This window comes from Mya arenaria, chromosome 14 (assembly GCF_026914265.1).
Source record: "Mya arenaria isolate MELC-2E11 chromosome 14, ASM2691426v1".
Lineage (NCBI taxonomy): Eukaryota > Metazoa > Mollusca > Bivalvia > Myida > Myidae > Mya > Mya arenaria.
This window is the reverse complement of record NC_069135.1, coordinates 20,792,776-20,815,391: the sequence shown is the minus strand read 5'-3', so window position 1 is coordinate 20,815,391 and position 22,616 is coordinate 20,792,776. Positions and strand designations below refer to the sequence as shown.

Genomic DNA, 22,616 nt, shown 5'->3' with positions numbered 1-22,616 from the left:
GTTCAAAGTGTACAAATTTTGGCTTTTAAATTGTGAAACAATTCTGACAGTAAATTTCCATCAAAATATCATATTAAGATGAGAAAATGCCGGATTGCCCAAAAAATGAAATTTTCTCACATTTGGCTCATAAACCATAACCTCACACATGCTGTTAATTTTTTTCTTACTTTTAGATAAGATTTTTTAATGTAAACACATACTTTATACTTTTTAACAGTTGACATTTGACAGACTACCCTGTCATATATATATATATATATATTCACAACAGTTAAACCATAAGATATTTACTAGTTTCATAATAACCCTTGACAAGGAATTGCATGCTAACTTGGACTCTTTATATTCATTTGTTAAACTAAGTAGGTATTTATTGACATATGCTGCATCACATCTATTGATGGCTTGCAAAATTATTTCACTCAGAGAATGTTTAATTTTAAAGATATTAGAATGAACTCCTTCAAATAAGGATTAACTCTTAGGGAATGTTCCTGAATACACTTAATGAAATCAGTAATGCATATCTAAGGATAAAGACTTAAAAAGTACTGCTTGCATATTGAGCATTAACCACCGTCCCAATTAGCTCATCCAAATCATTGGCACCCACCTGAACACAAGTATTTTGTCTCCCATCTGTAGTGACTCTGAGATGAGGTTGAATAGTATGATCATCTTCCCTCCATTCTCCAACATACCAGGGACATAGTCCTTGAAAATTTCATTGGCCTGAAATGAACATATAATTTAAGACATACAGAATATCAATGTAACAAAGAACAAGGAGAAGCCATGAGAGATATGTGTTATAAAGAGTAGCCAGAGAGAAAGGTGTAACAAAGAGTAGCCAGAGAGATAGGTGTAATAAAGAGTAGCTAGATATAAAAAAGAGTAGCCAGAGTCGAAATTAGCACAAGCCCGCAAGCCCTGCACTGGTAAAATGTCTTCCGGGCTTGCTCAATTCTGAATATTATATGGCAGGGCTTGTTCATAAATATGATTCCATGCAATAGTATAAGAATTCGGGCTTGTTCATCCAAAAGTCTTATTTCGATGACTGGATAGGTGTAATAAAGAGTAGCTAGATATAACAAAGAGTAGCAAGAGAGATAGGTGTACAAATGAATAGCCAGAGATAACAAAGAGTAGCCAGAGAGATAGGTTGATAAAGAGTAGCCAACCAGATTGGTGTAAGAAAGAGTAGCCAGAGATAACAGAGAGTGGCCAGAGAAATAGGTGTTACAAAATAGCCGGCAAGATAGGTGAGACAGAGAAGCCAGAGAGGTAGGTGTAAGAGAACGAGTAGCCAGCCAGACAGGTGAAACAGAGAAGCCAGAGAGAAAGGTGTAACAAAGTAGCCAGAGATATAGGTGTTACAAAGAAGCAAAACTTATTTGGCATTTTGCAAACATATATCCAAATATTGGAATGTATTTAATCTATAAATAGCATACATACCCAGTCATATGTAATTGTAGGTTCAGATGATCTTCCAAAATTGGGTAATGGCATTGGTCCAACCATGTTTGCCACAGTAGGGACTCCTGGTGCTGGTACTGTGGGCCCAAGTGGCGCTACAGGAGTTGAGGGACCTTGAAAGTACAAAAGAACCAACTAGGGTTATGCTCATCACCTTCCAACTGCTGAACTTAAGCATATAAAACCTTTTTGTTTTTGTACAAAGATTTTTTTTATTTCGCTCATAGTACTTTACACTAATAACTAGACGGCCAACTGTACCAAAGTACAACAATCCTTATTATAGGACACCAAGTTTGGTGATAAGTGGTTGTACCTAAAGCTAATTCAGAGAGCAAACATTGTGAAAATTCAAGGGTCATAACTATGGAGTGTCTGAGGCAATATGGCCGATTAACAAACTTCTCCCAGATAGTATGCCCATACACATTCTAACCAAATTTGGTGATGATTGAACAAAGGCTTATCATGTTATTGAGCAGACAAAATACCGGAGGCAATGAACTATTCTCAACAGGCATATAAAAACTGTTTGATGACAGTTATATTAAACTCCAAATAAGATATCACTAGAATACATTCAGAAATGGAATTATTCCAACTTACCTGCCACTGCACCTGGTGTTCCTTGCGACCCAAAGCTACCAGTAGTATCTGAGGCTGGACTAGCCACCATAGGGGTAAGGGGGTTGGGCGTGGCCGGAGGGGTCTCCTTCTTGCCCTTACCCCCTGCCCGCCCCCCTTTCTTCTTGGGCTCTCCCGTCTCAATGTCAAGGTCATTATCATCTAGACTCTTCTTCATGCAGTTGTAGAGAATGTCAGGATGGTTCCATATCTAGAAATACATGTGAAGAATGATTCTAATGGTTTTATGATAAAAATAGAAGTAACCATGAAGTTTGAACAATGTAATAAATGAATTTATGGATGCCAGAGTAAAAAGCCTTGTTATATATGTACTTTATGGTGTCTGGCAAAATGTGAATAAGTTTACCTTTAAATATATAAATCTTAAAATGCTTTATGGGTTATAACCAACATTAACATGTTTTACAACAACAAAGCAGATAACGAGACAAGGCTATAAAAACACATTGATATTTTTCTTAGAAAAAACACCCCAGAACAGCCAATAAACTGATATTAAGGGCTATTCCATACAGGGGAGGGAAATTATTTGAATAGTATATGGGTGGGTGTCTTTTATGCTAATTGGGACCCAAAAAGGGTAAATATGCTTCTGTAGGGAGGTTGCATAATTGTAAAGTGCCTTCCCCCTGGGGGTTATAACTTATATGTATAAATGAAATGACTCTAATGCATGTTCTATTGCTTGGATATGTTAAGGTCAAAATCTTTAATCCGTCTTACCTTGCAACAGACAGAGAAAGCCTTGAGAGGGTTGTTATTAACCCATCCATTAGACTCAGAGTCTGTCACGGACTCCATGAATTTATCATAGAGCTTCTGCTGTATGGGCGACATGCGGATCTTGAAAACATACTCTTCCTTTGGAGGTAGAGCGGCTTGAAGTACTGTGTGGCCTCGTCTGATATAGTTTTATAGAAATGGTTTAAAAAGAATATTGCCACTACTACAGCAACAACTTCCGAAAGTATATGATGCACTAGAAATAGGCGCCTTTGATTTTTGTATTGACATCCTTTCCAGGGAATACAAGTATAAATACCATTCCATATTTAACCATTTAAAATTCATTGGAGCAGCACTGAACACAAGCTTACCTTTGCACAAATCCTTCCAGCAGACTATGCAACACATGGGCCCTATATCTCATTAGCCGCATATCCTGCGGAGTACTGTCCACACACTGCCCATTCATGATTGGCCGCTCAAACATGTTACAGAACTCCGTCTTATTTCCGAGGAAATTTGGGCGGACAAAATCCACCATGCACCAGTATTCTATCAGGTTGTTTTGTAGTGGGTAACCAGTTAGCACTATTCTTCTCCTGAAAAAGAAATGTACAAGTTAAAGAATGTTTTGGAGGAACAGAACAAATATGGCAATAACATTTCACTATCTTTCATAAAAGAACAATGCATCAGGTATGAAAACATGCCTAGAATTTTAAGCCCAAAAATTTAGTTTTAGGATCCTGGGATTCTGGCTCAAAGCAGGGTAAAGGGGCTTAGACCTCTCTTGAATTTGTTTAAAACATTTTAATGCAAATGTCCAACGGAACAACATTATAATTGTATGTGAGTCTGAAATTTAAAGACATCCAGACCTGTGTCCACTGATATCTCGGGTTTAAGTTTGAGAACATGGGCTCTGAGAAGTGAATTTAAAATCATACAAGAGATGTCACAGAGACAGCGCGCTCGACTATTCCGCCGCTATTCGGTGTATGGATTGAAATGTTTTGGCGAAACATGCATGGATCACTTTAAGATTAGATTTCAATTCAATACATGATGTGTTGAGATATTTACATAAATTGAATTGGAAAATATTTGAGGCGGTACGCAAACTTTAATGTTAATTCTAAGTCGAAAATGGGCATAATTCTGTCAAAATGCTCGATACGGTGAACTCCTCCTGTGTACAGGTTGGGGGCATGATGGTGAACAAGCGTGCAAAGTTTCAAAGCCATATGTCAATGGACTTTGAAAATATTTGAGGTGGTACACAAACTTAAATGTAAATTCTAATTCGAAAAAGGAGCATAATTCTGTCAAAATGCTTAATACAGTTATCTCCTCCGGTGTACAGATTGGGGGCATGATGGTGAACAAGCGTGGGAAGTTTCAAAGCCAGATGTCAACGGACTTTGAAAATATTTGAAGTGGTACGCAAACTTTAACGTAAATTCAAAGTAAAAGAAGGGGCATAATTTTATCAAAATGCTTGATAGAGTTACCTCCTCCTGTGTACAGGCTGGGGACATGATGGTGAAGAAGTGTGCAAAGTTTCAAAGCCATATGTCTATAGACTTTGAAATTATTTGAGGTGGTACGCAAACTTTAACTTAAATTCTAAGTCGTAAAAGGGGCATTATTTCGTCAAAATGCTTGATAGCAGGGCTTCTAAAAACCGGTAATTTGCCGTTCTTGACCGTTTTTGACCAAACCAGACCGATTTCAGTTTCAAAAAGTGGAAAAAAAAAACGGTCCAAAATTTTCTCATTTTTTTATAATTTTGGTCCAAAAAGTCAGTAAAAATGGTAGAAATTGTAATACCGGTACACAAACATTCTTGGGTCATTCACACATTCAAAATTATCCACAATAAAAGTGTCCTAGTTACCATCAGACCAATGCGACCAGTTGCTTTTCCCGCAACGGTGAACACTGGATATCTGTTAATTAGCAGTCGTTTGCAATTGGTTCAATCACGAATACTGGTAGGTCGCAGAAGACACAATTAAACAAATTATGTGTTAATTATGTGCTTGCAGCTATCCTGATTAAGTGTTAAAATCAGTCCATATTTTCATATGGCAATATGCTATGTTGTTGTCAATCAGTGCATGATATATCCCATTGTTGATTACCAAACTGTTAAATTTAAATTGTAATAAAGAAGCATTGCTGGTTAAAATGGTTTTTAAGATAAATGCAATTGTCATTGTTAATCCGCGAAAGCATTAAAATTCCGAATTAATTAACCTAGTCATATAGGATATCAACAGCAACACGCTTGATTAACTACAGAGTCTGAAAGCTGAGTGGGCCGCTTACGTCATTTCAATTCACAGTAATGAAAAATTTGTTGTCTATATCAAACTTATAGCCCCGATTATAAATCTAGACATATATTATTATTTCAAGATTATCAGTTTAATGTTGACCCACTGTAGAAGAATTAAGCAAATAAATCATAATACTGTTTCACTTTTTGTTGTCTGACCGCTTCTCGCCGACCGCAGTTAATTACGATCGCAGTCGTTCTTGTTAGAAACGCCGCAGAACTTGATGAGAATTTCATTTGAATTAAGCTTGTATAAATGACTATCTAAATCGGCTATGATGGCTCTAGAGCCCTCTTACGATTTGCCACATCAAGAAAAAATGACGCGAAAATGTGTGACATTTCTATATAATCAGACTTTTAAACAGGTCTTTCTTTTTTTAGGGGAGGGGGGGGGGGGGGGGGGGGGGGGGGGGGGGGGTTGGGCGGGGTCAATGGGTCCGGACCAATTCCAGTTCCAAACTTTGAGAAGCCCTGCTTGATAGAGTTACCTCCTCCTGTGTACAGGTTGGGGGCATGATGGTGAACAAGTGTTCAAAGTTTCAAAGCCAGATGTCAATGGACTTTTAAAATATTTGAGGTGGTACAAAACTCTTACAAAAACTTTAACGTAAGCGGTTACGCCGACACCGAAGCAGACGCTCGGGTGACTAGGATAGCTCTCCTTATTCTTCGAATAGTCGAGCTAAAAATGTTTTAAAGATATCATGAATGAAAGAAAAAATAAAAAGTGTCTGATCATTTTAACCGTTTAATTGAAACAGATGCAGCAATTTCTAGCATTATTGTTCAAGCAAGAGAATCAGAATAAGCCTCAAAATATTTGTGTGTATTGGTCCTGAACATTATCCTCCATGATGCATCATCAATAACAGTAAATTGTTCTCGTAAATTTAAAATAATTTAAGCCACTAGAAATTTGTGTTACAAGCATGTTAGTTTTGGCTTTGATTAACATTTTACATGATAATGACCATAACAATACTAGTGTTATGTAAACACTTTGACAGTTTGATGAAGAATCAAACAAAAACAATATGTTTTATGGTATGCATAATTATACTTGCTTTGTTTTAATCTGTTTAAGTGACACAGAGATTCCAGCGTGAGAATTCTTGATCCTGTGTCCTTCGTCACACACAACCAGATCTGGGCCAGGGTTGACCAGGGCCTCATGGATATCTAAAACACAGGCAACAGCATATGGAAAATAAACAAAAAATGGATATGCAAAACATAAATATCAGGACATGATGCACCATGGTTTGTAAAGCAGCTTTCAATAAATAAATAAATATAAATTAAACGAATATATCTAGTTGATATTGGACTGAACTTAAAAATATACTTTATGACATCATTGTTAATTTCAAACGTGAACTATTGGATAATGCGATCACATATCTAAATCAAAACAATTTCAGGTGATAAAGCTTTAGAAGTGCAGCAGATTTCAATTTGACTTCCAATACAGTAACATTTTAAAAGTAAACAACATCAGTAATTTTTTTGGAATTATTTTTACCGCCTTGCAAATTGGGGAAAAATGTTGAATTTGGGAAAAATACAAAAATCAGGCCAAAATAGCTAATGTAATGGCAATTATACATTTTTTTAATTTTTTATGCATTCATAGTGCTGTGAAAAACAAAGTCTTGTCAAGATTGTGTTAATATTTCAAGAAATTCAATGAAAAAAATGGACAGCTTTTCGCAAGGGAAACAGCCTAGAAGGCAGTAAATTGCACCAAAAAAAAATCACTGAACATAATGACAACAACGTTCTGAACAATGGACCCAATATCATACAGGAATCTTTACCCCTGGGTTGAAGTGAGTACCAGTGTCCATTATGACAATCAATAAGAAAGTTGTTCAGACATTACCTACACAACCAGACCAAATCTCCCACTTAGTGATATAGAAAGAATTTTAGATACTAAAAAAGAAATGTAATGCATCCCTTTAATATCATTCTAAACATAATGTTTAAACTGTTTACAACATGCAACACAATTTTCTTTCAGTTCCAAAGGGAATTCAACTAAAAAAATAACATAACTAAACGATTGACCATTTAACCTTTATCTAGAGAAAATAACTCTTTTTTAATGTAACCATGTTAAGCTTACATCCTAACTTTTTACTACTGATTGACTTGAAAAGGGGCACAATGAAGGTATCACTTGAGATAGAAGTGACTGCAATTCACAGTCAAATCCAGACATTGGAAGACATGAAGAAACAGAGTGAGATACAAGAGACCTTTTGGTTCTTCTTTAACGTGATCGGTATAAAGCAATGATACATGGGATAGAACTTTCCTGGGTCAAACCAGTACTGAGTACATCATCTTCCCAGTACTGCTCTTTAAATGCCCAGAACTAGACAAGAGAGCTACTGGTACTTTTAAACCTAAGACCTTTCACACCCTAAGCGACCGCTCTACCAATGAGCTATTGGGGCGGTAAATTCTTTACAAATGATGGACGTATCATTAAATTAGGCATGCCAAAAAAAAAAAGCCCATACTCATCAACAGGTTCTTATCCCGATCTTCGGCCTCGACATCAATAACATCAGATCCAACTTTCTTTTTCCCCTTGCTCTTCTGTAAATGTACCTTCTTGCTGGAGAGTAGCCGATACATCTCATAGCCAAGCAACAGCACACCCCCAGTCTTGTACCATTCACCTGGAATTGGAAATATTTTTATTGGTATAACAAATTACTAAAAGGAGTAATAAATTCAAAAATAACTTTCTTTAACAGTGAGTAAATACCAATGTTATTTATTTATATCAATGTGCATTTTATGTTGAGGTGATCTCAAGTATAAACATTAAATATTTATTGTCAACATTTCTTCTTTACTCTATACATGTCTAATGTAATGAAAATTAAATAAAGTAGATACTAGTTATACCCGGATGACTAGCAAACAATTTAATCCTGTCACTTGCATACAAATCATTTCCTGTCAGTTGGTAATGTGACCAATTCTGCAGACTACTTTAGAAATACATAGAGGATATTTGCGGTATTTATTTCCTTTAAACAAAACATCTAAACTAAAACAACAGTGCCAACCAAAAAGTTCCAATTGTGTTATTTCACACATTTTCTTTCCTTCTAATTAACATTGAGTTAATAGGTCAGATTATGAGTCAATGATTGTAATTTTTTCGAATAAAGTTGCCAAAGTATATGCGAGTGCAAAAAAAATGATTTTATTGAAATTATGTTCCATGTATTTTGTTCAAATAGGTACTTACTAACAACTTTTGCTCTCGCAGGTGTATTCTTGTAAATATCATTCAGTAGGTAGGTACGATATGGACGGGGGTCAGTTTCGGATTCAGGTAGGTTATATTTCTCACAAGTCTCCTTATCCGGGACCCACATATTGAATTCGGCTAACCAGTTAGCGAGAGTGTTTATGGGCACAATAACCATGACCGATTTTGCACCAGTGTGACGGAGAAATATGTCGATAAAACCGACCATCTGGATTGTTTTCCCGAGACCCATGCTGTGTGCGAGGATACAGCCGAAGCCAGAACTTGTCTTGAATCTGTTGATGCATTCAACCAAATTGTCGTACAGGAATCGCACTCCACCGATCTGTGGAAAAAACAACAACTCTTAGTCATGAAGTTCTCCACAAGCATTTGATTACTCATTTTCACACATTTTTACAGGTTAAGGCAGTCTAACAGTTTGTTCATTGCTGTTGCCTTGTTTCACAATGGTGTGATAACAGTGAATTTAGCGTCCAGGTAAGTGTGAAAACTGGAAAGAATTTATATTAGCAATAAATATAAAATAAATTGACAAATAAGATTTAAAAATATTTTAATTTTTAATTTGCAATTATATTTCAATAACCCTGAAGGAAAAACTCATAATCAACTTTATAGAGTCCAATCTATATACAGGAAGTAGTCAGGGGTTATCACTTTCTCAAGCAAGGGGTGGTATTCGACTACATCCAAAATAAATAAGAAGTATATTTACTCCTAATTTTTAGAAACTTGTTTTCAAAAAAATATGAAAAAATAATAATCATGAAATCACTATTTGTGCTGATGTTATGGATGGTTGTGTATGTTTCTAATTGTATGCCAATCTTCAATTATTATGAACTAAAGAGCTTGAAGCATTTTAAGGTTTTCCTAATTTGAAGCGTTTATGCATTCGATTTTCCAAAGGCCTCTTCCCAATTTGTCTGAACCCCCCCCCCCCCCCCTGATTCCTGTAAAGCTCTGTGACTTTTGGCTCATTACTTTTTGAGTAATGACATGAAAATACATGCTCTATAGGCTATTTTCTTAACTAAGGCAGGGGTTATAACTCTACACCTATTAAGCTAAGCAAAACATACAAAACCCAGGTGCACAACATCCCTGTTTTGTGACTATGCCTAATGAATTGTTGGAGATACTGATAAACAAGATTGCATTATCTATAGTTATGGGCCATAACTCTTCCCTTTACTTTGAGCAGCCACACAAAACTACAAGGGCTTGTCTCAAAAATTGATGGTGTTGTTTCTAACGGTATGTCAATCTTACATTTGAATAAATGAGCATGAGCATTCAACACAGGGAAAAAGCCCTGATAATAATATCATCTGATTATTGCAGTAATTTCCCTATGTTGATGATCACAATCATGCTAAAAGGCCTGGCGATATATAAATACAGAACAATTGAGTGATTTTGAACTTGAAAAGATTGAATTAACATTTGAGTATTGTGTATAAGGGCTATTCCAGTCAAACATATAACCCCCGGGGAAAGACAATTATTTGAATAGTATATGGGTGGGTGTCTTTTTTGGCTAATTTGGACCCCGAAAGGATAAATTTACTTCTGTAGGGGGCGGCATAATATAGAAGTGCCCACACCTTCGGGTTTTAAGCTTATCAAGAATACCGTAAATGACTGGGTATAAGACGATAGGGGGTATTAGACGCAGGGAAAATAATTGTGAAAAATCCGAGAAAAAAACTTTTAATCTATGTTTTTGGTTAAAAGACGCATAGAAAAAATGTCAAAATCGTCCGGCATTTTCAGCCAACATGTTTGTTGACAGTGACAAAAAAATTTTTTTTCGTGAAAATGGCGATGGTTATCTTTAAAACCATACAACCATACTGTCGAGAATGAAAAGTTATGTTATGCAAAAAATATTTTGACAGTGCCCATCTTTGCTTTTTTATATGTAAGTTTGATTATTGTTTAATTTAATTTATTATTCAAAATAATATTGAATACCGTAATTCACAAGAGTTCGGACACCATAAATTAATTATTTTTTTCGCTCTCCGAATACATAGAAAATAATCATTTTTACATCTTATTTCCATGTTTGTTTAACCTGCCTTTTTTCTTCATGTTTGCTTTTTACCACTTATTAATTTATCCGTAGTAATCAATGGTCATAAACTTATTTATTACGCCTATAAGTGTAAATCCTTCATGAACTTAATTAAAACACCATTTTATACATGCACTGAACTGAATAAACACATTCTATCGGCTTCAGATCAAAGTGTCACGCTGTGTGACGTCACATAACTTACAGTTATACCCACGAGGATCTCGTGGAGAGCATGGACATTGCTATGCAGGATTATAATGTATAACTGTACGATTATTGCTTCATAGAGTCTATAAGTGTGGTACAAGTTTGAAAGCTTATTGGCAGATCGTTTTACAAACATGCCATGTCGATGTTTTCTTAATCCCTTGATTGCCCTTGTTGTTTGTTTAATCCTCAAATAATATATCACACTTCCTTTTCAACAGGCAATAAATCGTTTAGGATGGGTAGTAACTAATTAAATTGTCACAGTGGTGTATACGGTTAGGTAATCTAGCCAGGCATTGTAAAGATAAAAATCAATAATCTTCGTCTGTGAAACTTGGTAACTATGAAAGTTATGATTGATGTCCTTTGGGTGTCCGAAAATCAGGTACGCAAAATAAATTATTTTGGGAAATAATTATGGGTGTCCAAATATTTAGAGTGTCCGAACTTTTAGGTGAATTACGGTAACTTTAATCGAAAAATATTTTTGTTGAAATTATAAACGTCTTACGATTTACCGTATCCCGATCTTCAACTGCCGTTTTAACCCGTATATACTCGATCAATATGACGCGAGTAACATCCCTTTCTACATAAATCTAAACAAACTCTCGGCTTGAAATTGACCTCAGAAAAAAAGTTCAAAAAATTGTTACTGGGTATTATACGCAGGCATTTTTTTGCATCAAAATCTGAGGGAAAAAAGTGCGTCTAATACCCAGTCATTTACGGTAGCCCTTAGACACAAACACTACAAAATTTAGAAAATTAAAGCGGCTTAAGATGTTTGAAAAGGATAGATTTACAAATTCTATCAATTTGTTCTAGGTTGATTAAACTAAAATATACAATAATAATTCATGATCACAAACCTGATGAGGTTTTATACACTTTGCAACCAAAGGTGAGAGGTAGATATCTGGATCGGATGTTGGATGCCCGACGTTAACGAGAACCCTCCCATGCTCGTCCGGCACGTTATATTGGTCGTTGATGTGACTCCCGCTATTATTCACATCCTCAGCCTCAGCAAAATCTTCATCACTAGCATCTTCACCCTCGTCCTCATCTTCATCACGGACCATAACAACATCATCGTCATCCTCGCCACTACTGATGTCAATTACGCCTTCTGTAAGGACAAAAGTTTTCATTAGAAATATTTGGTCATTTTTATAAAACTTATTATGATTTAAAAACTAAAAAAAGTTGATTCTGTTATGATTTTCCTATAAACAATCAAAGCATTTCATTAAAAAGAACTTAACTGGACTCACATGGAAATCGATGAACAAAATAAGAATTCAGATCAAACCGATAGATAAATAAACATTTTTCACAAAAAAGTACGAAAAATAAGGGGCTTTAACAAGAAGTATTAACAAATAGGTATTTCTGAAAACAGCCCGCATTGCTAAATTAACTTTCTTACCTTTTCTAGGTTTAATAAAATCGTCTATGGGTTCTTCCTTAATTTCAACCTTGGACATGACATGATCAGCAGTCTTCTCTGCTTCCTCTTCCGCAGCTGTACAAACAAAAAGGAACCAGTTATTTGAAATATCAAACTATCTAAACAATACCAGTGTTGAGTGAAAATACATACACATTAAGAATTGACATGATGCCAAAACACCGGGATCAACCAGGTTATTCATATTTGTTCAATCAATGCAGAGATGTTTTACAAAACATAAGAGAAAACAAATCAGTCCAATAAACAAGCACTATCATATAAGGATTTAATAAAGTGATAAGTTTAGAATATTATTTTGAATTCACTCTGAACAAGAAAGATTCTTTGACTTGCATGTTCATTTATATTTTAACAATTTTACTTTCAATATATAGTAATAGCATGTATGTTTTACATGTAAAAAAACTCAATTAGGCGTAAATTAAAAGTTTGTTCGGCATCCTGACTGACGAACAAAAATATCCATGACCTAAAAGTCTTTTAAGTCTCTGGCTCCGCTGGTGATATTTTCTTTTTCACATTTTATAACATAAATAAGGGGTAACACAGTAGCTAAAACAACAACAACGAAACTAGAAACACCTTATAATGTGGGTAGCGAAAGGCGTAACATTTCCATTATTGGCCACTCTCATTAATCACACTTACATTAAAGAACCAGCAAAAGGTCAAACTAACTATTTATATTGTATGTGAGACCGTACATTTCCATTACTAGGCGCAAGCATCCAGAAAACTTACACTGGAGAAGTGATTTCAACTGACTGTCCTTTTCTTTCTTCGGTTCTCTCTCTGTCTGTAGCAGTGCTGCTAGCTGCTGTCTCTTCAACTCCTGTAGACGTCGTTGACGGTCCAACTCAGCATTCTGGGCATCTAGCGTCTCTTTGTCGAGATTTGATTCTGTTAAGATTTTCCTGTAAACAAACAAAGCATTTCGTAACAAAAGAACTTTAATTCACATGGACGCTGCAGTGCCTTCATGTACATGTAAACTCATTTAGCTGAATTTTCAAAATATGAGATAAACGAATAATAAAATTTAGTCAAGAGAAAGAAAGAAATCAGTATATACCTATAAGTATTGAAAATTTAATGGTGGTTTTGTGTATGTCAAGTATATAAATATGTCAAATAAATCACAGTGAATTTAAAAAAACTGCCAATATTTAAGTTTTCAGACATGTGTTGAGACAATGCTTGAGCCAATAAAACTAAAAATCAATCTCTAATGTAGAATACCTGATATTTTTCCTTGCATGGTTATCCCCTTTCTTTTTCTCGCCTCCTTCACCCTTCTCCCCCTTCCTTTTCCGTTTCTTCTTCTGTTTGCCCCCCTCCCCGTCACCCTCCGCATGGTCCCCTTTCTTTTTTCGTTTGCGTCTCTTCTTTTCCTTTGGGGCCTCACCTGTGGGGAAAGAGCACATATAAACAACTTATGGGTGAATCTTTGGAGAATTCATAAATCTGAAAAATCTGCTTGGGGCAAGGGGTCCGCAAAGGCCCTCCATGGGTACAGGGCCAAACTCTGGTTAGCCTGGGGTCCATTAAGGCTATGCTCCCAAAAAGCTCTTGAAAATAACTTTTTTAAAGGGTGTTTAGCACCATTATCAAAGTACTTAACTGAATTTTGTATCAATTTTTCAAGCCGCATTTCTCTTTCCATTTGTGTGAATAAACATTAATTGCAGTCAAATGTATATGTTTGCAAATGCTCAGTTAAACAAAAAGCATTAGTCAACAATTTTCAACCACAGAGATGGGATGTCCACACAAATGCATTATTATCATGATTTTGAGTACCATGTTCCATGAAAACATATTCAAGTAATAGAAAATTAGTCAGGGTTTAAGTTTATGCATACATGTAGCTTTTGGTACAACGCAGCTGCTGATGACCTCAAGGCTTTATGACAGAACCAGGGTTTTTTCCCTTTGACAATTCAGCTTAGAGTCCAAGGACCCTCATGGTTGACTAACTGATACATGTAATTTGATACATTACACTACATTATATACCACAAAAGTTTATTGCAGTGGTCCCATGGATGTACAATATTATTTAAGTTGCCCGTGGTTCATGACAAGGAAATTGAATCAGGGACTACTGGTAACATTTGCTACATGAGGGAAATCCATGCAGTACCTGTATCGGAACCTTTTTCTTTAAGAATCAGACCAGTGTTAAGCCTTAAATTTGTCATATCATTCCCTGGCGGTTCCTGCAAGGGTTTACCCCTCTCTCCCCATTAGTGTTAAATCAATTGCAAACACCAGCTTAAAATTGCCCTACCATCCCCTGAAGGATCCTGCAAGGGTTCAGAAGGTCCGGCCTCCCCCTCACCAGTCTCTCCAGCCATTCCCTCCACTTCCATATCCATATCTGAAAGAAACATTAGGTTATATTGATTATTGCCAGTGCCATCTGCTCAGTCATTGATAACATGTTGTTACGAAGCATTATATTGGGATAGATTTTGCTTGACATACGAATGCCTGGTAAATACATGCCCATGTACATCATTGCCATTCATCCTTTATCATAAGAAGTTAAATTAAAAAAGAAATTAACAGATTATTACATCCTCATGTATTGCGGAAACTAAGATTATCATAGAAATACCTAACAGGCTAAAACACATTTACATGTTACATTGTAAATAAAATAACTTCAAGAATTACAAACAGCAGCGACCTGTTTAGTCATAAATGGAAATTACATTTTCATAATTTTGCTACATATGTGCGTTAATTGAGCCAGCACTAAAATGAACACAGATAGAAACTTATCTTTTGCCATTTGTGCAGTTTATAAAGATTTTAGGTTATTGCAAATATGACTTTGATCCTTACATGAAAATGAGATCTGGTACTCTGGTGACTGAATTTTTTTTAAGTATATTAATGAATGAGAGTTTTGGAAAAGCATTTTATTCATTACCTGCAGCGAGATTGCCAAGTGAATTCAGCGCTTCATTGATATCTTCATCCTCGCCATCATCTTCGGTGTATTCTGCATCGCTATCTAGATCCTCATCATCTTCATCTTCTTCTTCGTAATCTTCATCATTATCATTCTCTTCCCCTTCTTCATCATCAGCAAACTCATCAACACTTTCCTTGATCTGGTCATCAGTATCTCTAATTTGTTCATCCACTTCATTCAGCACTTCACCGAACTCATCACCAATATCGGTTAACTCATTAGAAATGGCTTCTCTGTCATCAGCTATATCATGCTCATATGGCTTTACCACTGTATTTCCATTTTCTTTCCTATTCACATTCATTTCAAAGTCTAAAGCTTGTCTTGAATTCTGTGAATATATCTGCTGTTGAGGTACAGGTAGAGCACTCCCAATATTTGCTTTCTCTGGACTAATGTAGTCATTATTTATCATATTATCATCATATCCATCATCGTAACCTTCATAGTCAAAGCCCTCTGCACCAAAATCTTCAAAATTTTCATCAGGTGTCTCACCAGCTATTGCTTCTGCACCTTGTTCATAATCTGGTTTAACACTTGCAGTTTTATTTTCAGCCGCATTCATACCAATCGCTCCAAATTTTATCTGGTCCCAAGACGGAGTTTCCATTTTTTGCCTAGCAGATTTCTGACCTGTATCTGTGTAACTTTGGTAAGACTCTACTGAACTTGCAGCACCAACACTTTTCTTATTTTTGAACGCTTCATTTTTGCTATACTCAGAGTCCATGGTGAAATCTTCAAACTGTTCGTCACTGAAATCTGCATCCATTCCTTCAAATTGAGAACTCTGATTATCTCCAAATGATGGAGCAACCACAGCGGATTTTGCTCCTTCCATTCTGGAAGAAAACAGTATGTGCAATGATATAGACATAGTTATTATAGTATGCAATTTGAGAATGATTACCTTTGGGCCTAAAAAAAAAATACATTTGGTTCGGGTTACCCGACCCTACCTACGGAATAGGCGCCAACCCTACCGTTTTTATAGTCAGTTTGAAAAAAAAAAAAAAAAAAATTTAACACCATTCTCCAATGACAAAAAATGATATTCTTATATAAAGCCTAATAAAAAAAAAATAAAAAAAAAATAAAATGCCTACCTACCCTACCTATTTTTGAAAAGGATGTAACCCTAACCAAACAAATTTTTTTTAGGCCTTGGCAAACAAGCTAACTTAACTTCTAACCATTTTTACCACTATGTTTTCAATCTAACATCAGGTCTTACAGGTTAAGCAGTGTTTGTGAATTTGAGCAAGCCCAAAAAAATATTAAAACAAGTACAGGGCTTGCACTAATTTTGACCACTGACTACAACAAAGGAAAGAAGAAACTTTTGGTAAACAAACAAATTGACTTGACCAATGCAACTCGTATTTAAAAACAATACAGCCAAGATTATAAAAATTGTTACAGCCAAGACTGGTGTATGAATGTTACAGCCTAAGGAAAAGTCATTAAGTGCAATTATCAATAATTATGGCTTATATTTTTGTTACTTAGTGACATTTGTAAAAATTAAAACAAGCCAGTATCAAACCTAAAATATAGTAAAGCAAATGAAAGAATCAGATCCTTTATTGAATAGGGGGCTAGATCAGTAGATCTATAACGGCCCAGATTGGTGGACTAAAAAACCTTCATGTAGATAGGTAAATCTGTCTACACTGTATGTAATCCATAAAAACTGCCTCTTTGATAAATGTCAAAATGTTGAAAAAGTTCCCTTAATGTGCATTGTGGCTAAACAATATGGTCTTGCAATCTGGGCCATACTATTCGCCAACCTGAGCCGTGTGGTTTGACAAGCTGTGCCATATCATCCTTAATCTAGGCCATATCATCCAAATTAGGTAGCATTATTTGCCAGTATTGTTTGTATGTATGTATTTCTTTAGATCTTGCGGTCAAGGATAAGCCGTGAAAGCATACATGTGATAATTTATTGGGTCGATTCCGGGACACTCGTCGTAATGTCAACGCACACTAGGGGGGTCCGGGGGCATGCCCCCCCGGAATTTTTTTTAAATGGGGAACGTCTGTGGTGCATTCTATAGCATATCTGGGGCTATTTTAGACGTTTTTAACGTCGGGAAAATGTACCTATTTTGACTGCCAAGACGTATTTTTTACTTGACATGGTTGTTTTTTTTTCTGCATTTTCTTGAAAAAATAAAACCACCAGATATTTTCCCAGGCTTTAAATGAAGTGCTAACCAGGAGGATATGCAGTCTACTTTCGGTTTCATCAAAACAGGAAATAAACAACTATACAGGCACCTGTTTTCCCGCGCTTTTGAGAACATGCGTTACAAAATATTTATTTTTTCATCACATTTAAAACGTTTGCAATTTTTGACACACAATATTTTCCAGACGATAAAGAAGATTTTCCAGTCGATGAGCTTTTTTCCGTTTGGAGATGCATATAATTTTGATAGAGGGACGTGTCAACAATCGGCTGTATAAAGCGATCATGTGACTTACCATGGTCACGTGATTAAAGCACTCTATATAACCACCTGTAAACCCCATATCGTCAGTTTTATTTCGGCGTAAAAATACACACGATAGTTCGGAAAAAAGGTCAAAACACTAAAATTCCTTATGGACGCGTAAGTTGTTTAAAGTATTACGACGTATCGACTTTGAAATTTGAAAGGAATATGGGATGTTTTCCGTGTTTTAATTTTGTTTTTTTTTACTCATTTTGTCACTTTCTTTGAACTTACCTTCATGCTCGTTTGTTGGTAAAATGTGTGAAAAATATCAATTCATCAATTAAAAGCTATCATTCATAAGACCAAACAAATCCATATGAAAACAATGAATTTGTATACAAGAACCCCCCCCCCCCCCCACTCGTTAAGCACAACAATAGGCCGATAGATCATTTATCGGGTGATTGACAATGACCTCGACGACACACGTACCAATTAACGGATTAGTGTCAACATGTCCTGTGTTTTACGACCAGTGTCCCGGACAGGCAAAATAGCTGACTTACATTGGTAAAATTAAGATAATCGATTCCGATTCAGAGATTTTTTTTTTTCGTTTTTTTTTTATGACTTTCCGGGACAAACATGCACCCTCCGTGACTCCGTGACAGAGATACGATTTCCGGGACAATCCCGGACGTCCGGGACGTTATCACATGTATGCGTGAAAGTACAAGCACTCATTTCCAATGTGGTCCTTTGTTTTTGCTGAAGGGGCAGCACGCTGAAGAGACAGTGGTGGGATACAAGGAAGTCGGGGTGCTATACCCTAGCTCTTTTTGGAAGAAAACCCTTGGTTCTTTTACGTGCTAAGTGTAAAGCACCAATACATGGGGTATTTTCCTGGGTTAAACCAGTACTTAGTACACCACTTTTCTAAGCACTACCCTTTAAATTTCCAAGCGCCAGGCAAGGGAGCTATTTGTACCAACTTTTAAAGTCTTTTGGTAAAATGCGGCCAGGGATCGAACCCACGACCTCCCGCTCTGTAGGCGGACACTTAACCACTAGGCCACGGAGACGGTTAACTAATTAAATATTTTAAATGTCACTGATTCACAGAAAGAGCTTTATATAGAAAAATGTACATATAAATTCAGCTACATAAACATGATTGGAAACCATAAACTATTACTGGGTGTTAACTATTATAAACCATCAATCAAGCTTTTTTTAGCCCGGATAAACCCAGGGAAAGCTCTGATTCAGCTGATCAACTTCCCAGTTTGATAGTCTTTAATACTCCCCGCAACTGAAATCTGTTACATTTAATTTTATTGTTTCTTATTTCATCTTTTCTATACATCAGAGAACACAGTTAAGGATCATCCTAAAAGATATGACAACTATTCTTAATTTAACATTTCATGAACTTGAAACAGTATTAACAGGAAAATTGGGAACACAATATGATGTCTGATAATTTACCTGAGTATGTAACCGTTTATAACAAATAAGAATATATTAATGTCCTATTTCAAATGAAGTTTCTATTGGCCTTCTTATGAAATACATTCCATGACTATTAAGGTAATGGTTGATCTTAATTACATAACAAATTAGGAAAAATTATCATTTTTCGGTATTTTAACAAAGGAAACCGCTTACATCAACGATTCTTAAAAAGAAAATTACGAATGATTTCAATATTTTATAAATGTACTCTTATTTGAAAACGCTATTATATAAAAGATGTTTAAAAAAATCGGCGTAGAAACACTTTCTTTTTGACATTTAAGTCAGATAAATAAAACTGTATTTTTTCATATTTATGATGTAAGCATTTAAAAAAGGTTACACCACAACATTTAAAAGATAATTGTTTGTGTTAAGCGCCACGCAGTAGTTACTTCCCTTACAATAAATTGATCAGAAATGGCGGATCGCTTCCTTCTCTGAGAACCATTAATGATATCCCTGATGTCATGCAGTGTACTGTATAGTCAACCTAATTTTTGCATAAGACATAAACTCAATAAATCAGTCACTACCGAAGGCGACAGACAAGAATTGAAGGGAATGGTATTGGGTCACGGACACTACGGACCATGGACATTACGGACCAGACATTACGGACCAGATTTAGGGACACTACGGACCAGATTTAAATTTGTTAATAAATACTTGAATATTAGTGCTCAGTATGAAAATTATCTTTAATGTAACTGAAAAATCCAGGAAATTCCAATGTTTTCATATTTGAGATTTAAATTAAATGCCATAAAAGCTACAAGGCTTGAACATATTCTGATGAGATACCGTACAAGGATTCATTTGGACACTTGAGACGTGGGTTTACTCTGCTAACAAAACTATAAACAAAAATTGCTTTTGATAGAGAACTGTAAGCAGTAAAACTTGATACTTAACACACTGTGAGGATTCAATATCGTGACCAGTATACACGGTTTTAAAGTTTTTAACATATTTTATTTTTGTTTAGAACCAAATATAAAAAATTCAGTTATGCCAAGATATACAGATAACGAACATATAACACAAAACATTGCCACGTTTAAAATATATGACTCTGGGTACTTTACGAGCAAAAGGAATCGTACTGTCACCCGCAAATGAACCCAACTTACATTCAGGGTCATTACTAATGGTTATGGATGTGAGTACGTAACACAATAAGTATTGGAAATGATTAGATGCAACACATACTCACATACATCATAGTGAGCTATTCTGATCCAGACCGCAAACCGTAGAAGTTAAAATGTACTTGCAATTCGACAATGAAAGATATCAATTGTTCATCATATCTGTGACCAATAATACATCTGTAATCTTACTCCCAGATCATATTCAAATTTTCATCATAAACTGTTATGATAATATGTTTCCAATGAACCTTATCTCGTTCACCTTCATTTATTTTATTTCCTCTCACTTTCCCAATCACTTCGTAATAATACTATAAGGAAAACTACATGCACACGCCCAGTAGCAAACACAGTGAACAAATAAACTGTTTAGAAACACCTAACGCTTTGGCCTTAAGGACATTGGACAAGAAACACATACTTATTCGTACAAATAACATGTATACCAAAGAATAGTACAAAAGGTATTTTTTTATATTTTTTTGTAAAAGAGATTTAAGAGTTTCGCAACATATTATTACATTATTTTTATATGTTTTTTCTGTTATTTTCTAACTGCTTAATGGTTTAGGGTTTGTATACTGGGCTAAAAGTTTGCTGCATTATTACACAATTATGAATTCTTAAACAAATCTTAAGATATTATGTCAGTGCCATTAAGTATATATATCTGATATACGGAGGTGTCTCGATCCAAATTTTGATATGACGCTATCCACAGAAGTGTTTCGATCTATTACATGATATGGCACTTTCTAAAAAAGCGTATAGATCCATTATTTAATATGACACTATTTACCGATTTGTCTCGATCCATTGTTTAATACGACACTTTCTAAAGATGTGTCTCGTTCCACTATTTGATATGGCACTATCTACAGAAGGGTATCAATCCCTTATTTGATATGACACTTTCTAAAGATGTGTCTCGATCCACTATTTGATATGGCACTATCTACAGAAGGGTATCAATCCCTTATTTGATATGACACAATCTACAGAAGAGTCTCGATCCCTAATTTGATATGACACTATATACAGAAGGGTCTCGATCCCTTATTTGATATGACACTTTATACAGAAGAGTCTCGATCCCTAATTTGATATGGCACTTTCTACAGAAGGGTATCAATCTCTTATTTGATATGACACTTTCTAAAGATGTGTCTCGATCCACTATTTGATATGGCACTATCTACAGAAGGGTATCAATCTCTTATTTGATATGACACTTTCTAAAGATGTGTCTCGATCCATTATTTGATATGGCACTATCAGCAGAAGGGTATCAATCCCTTATTTGATATGACACTATCTAAAGATGTGTCTCGATCCCTTATTTGATATGGCACTATCTACAGAAGGGTCTCGATCCCTTATTTGATATGACACTATCTAAAGATGTGTCTCGATCCCTTATTTGATATGACACTATCTTCAGAAGGGTCTCGATCCCTTATTTGATATGACACTATCTACAGAAGGGTATCAATCCCTTATTTGATATGACACTATCTAAAGATGTGTCTCGATCCCTTATTTGATATGACACTATTTACAGAAGAGTCTCGATCCCTAATTTGATATGGCACTATCTACAGAAGGGTATCAATCCCTTATTTGATATGACACTATCTAAAGATGTGTCTCGATCCCTTATTTGATATGACACTATCTAAAGATGTGTCTCGATTTACCATTTGATATTACACTTTCTACAAATGTGTCTCGATCAATATTTGACATGACACGATCTACAGAAAGGTCTCGAACCCTTATTTGCTATGACGCTATCTACAGAAGGATCCCGATTCCTTATTTGATATGGGACTATCTATATATGTGTCTCGATCCACTATTTGATATAACACTATCTACAGAAGGGTTTCGATCCCTTATTTGAAATAGCAATATCTACAGAATGGTCGCGATCCCTTATTTGATATGACACTATCCACAGAAGGGTCCTGATCATTTATTTGATATGACACTATAAACAAATGTGTCTTGATCCACTATTTGATATTACTTTATCCACAAAAGCATCTCGATCCATTATTAAACAAATCCGCTGCATCTCGAAGGGGATGTTGCAATGTACTTAAGGTAGTATATGGTATGCGCATTCACATTTGACAAAACCTTTGTTTTAAGATAAACTTTTAAAGATTCCAGATTTATTTATACAATATCCAGACGGGCATGTAGAATGCAGACCTTACAGATGAATCAATGCATTTATT

At 35.6% G+C, this 22,616-nt stretch overlaps 1 protein-coding gene across 1 annotated transcript in view; it reads right to left on the bottom strand.

The window, feature by feature from the left end:
- The window catches only part of LOC128217607 (uncharacterized), a 32,049-nt gene extending 12,695 nt beyond the window's left edge, over positions 1 to 19,354 (bottom strand). Inside the window, exons 1-15 of the mRNA XM_052924854.1 lie at positions 19,193 to 19,354; positions 15,210 to 16,099; positions 14,562 to 14,651; positions 13,511 to 13,676; positions 13,013 to 13,185; positions 12,227 to 12,322; positions 11,667 to 11,926; positions 8,475 to 8,823; positions 7,732 to 7,893; positions 6,268 to 6,382; positions 3,231 to 3,458; positions 2,857 to 3,034; positions 2,092 to 2,320; positions 1,465 to 1,598; positions 617 to 735 (exon numbers count right to left, since the gene is read on the bottom strand). Of these exons, the coding sequence (XP_052780814.1) occupies positions 617 to 735; positions 1,465 to 1,598; positions 2,092 to 2,320; positions 2,857 to 3,034; positions 3,231 to 3,458; positions 6,268 to 6,382; positions 7,732 to 7,893; positions 8,475 to 8,823; positions 11,667 to 11,926; positions 12,227 to 12,322; positions 13,013 to 13,185; positions 13,511 to 13,676; positions 14,562 to 14,651; positions 15,210 to 16,098 (3,188 nt within the window). The 5' untranslated portion in view covers position 16,099; positions 19,193 to 19,354. The remainder of the gene's footprint in view (positions 1 to 616; positions 736 to 1,464; positions 1,599 to 2,091; positions 2,321 to 2,856; positions 3,035 to 3,230; positions 3,459 to 6,267; positions 6,383 to 7,731; positions 7,894 to 8,474; positions 8,824 to 11,666; positions 11,927 to 12,226; positions 12,323 to 13,012; positions 13,186 to 13,510; positions 13,677 to 14,561; positions 14,652 to 15,209; positions 16,100 to 19,192) is intronic.
- Positions 19,355 to 22,616: the final 3,262 nt, after the last annotated feature.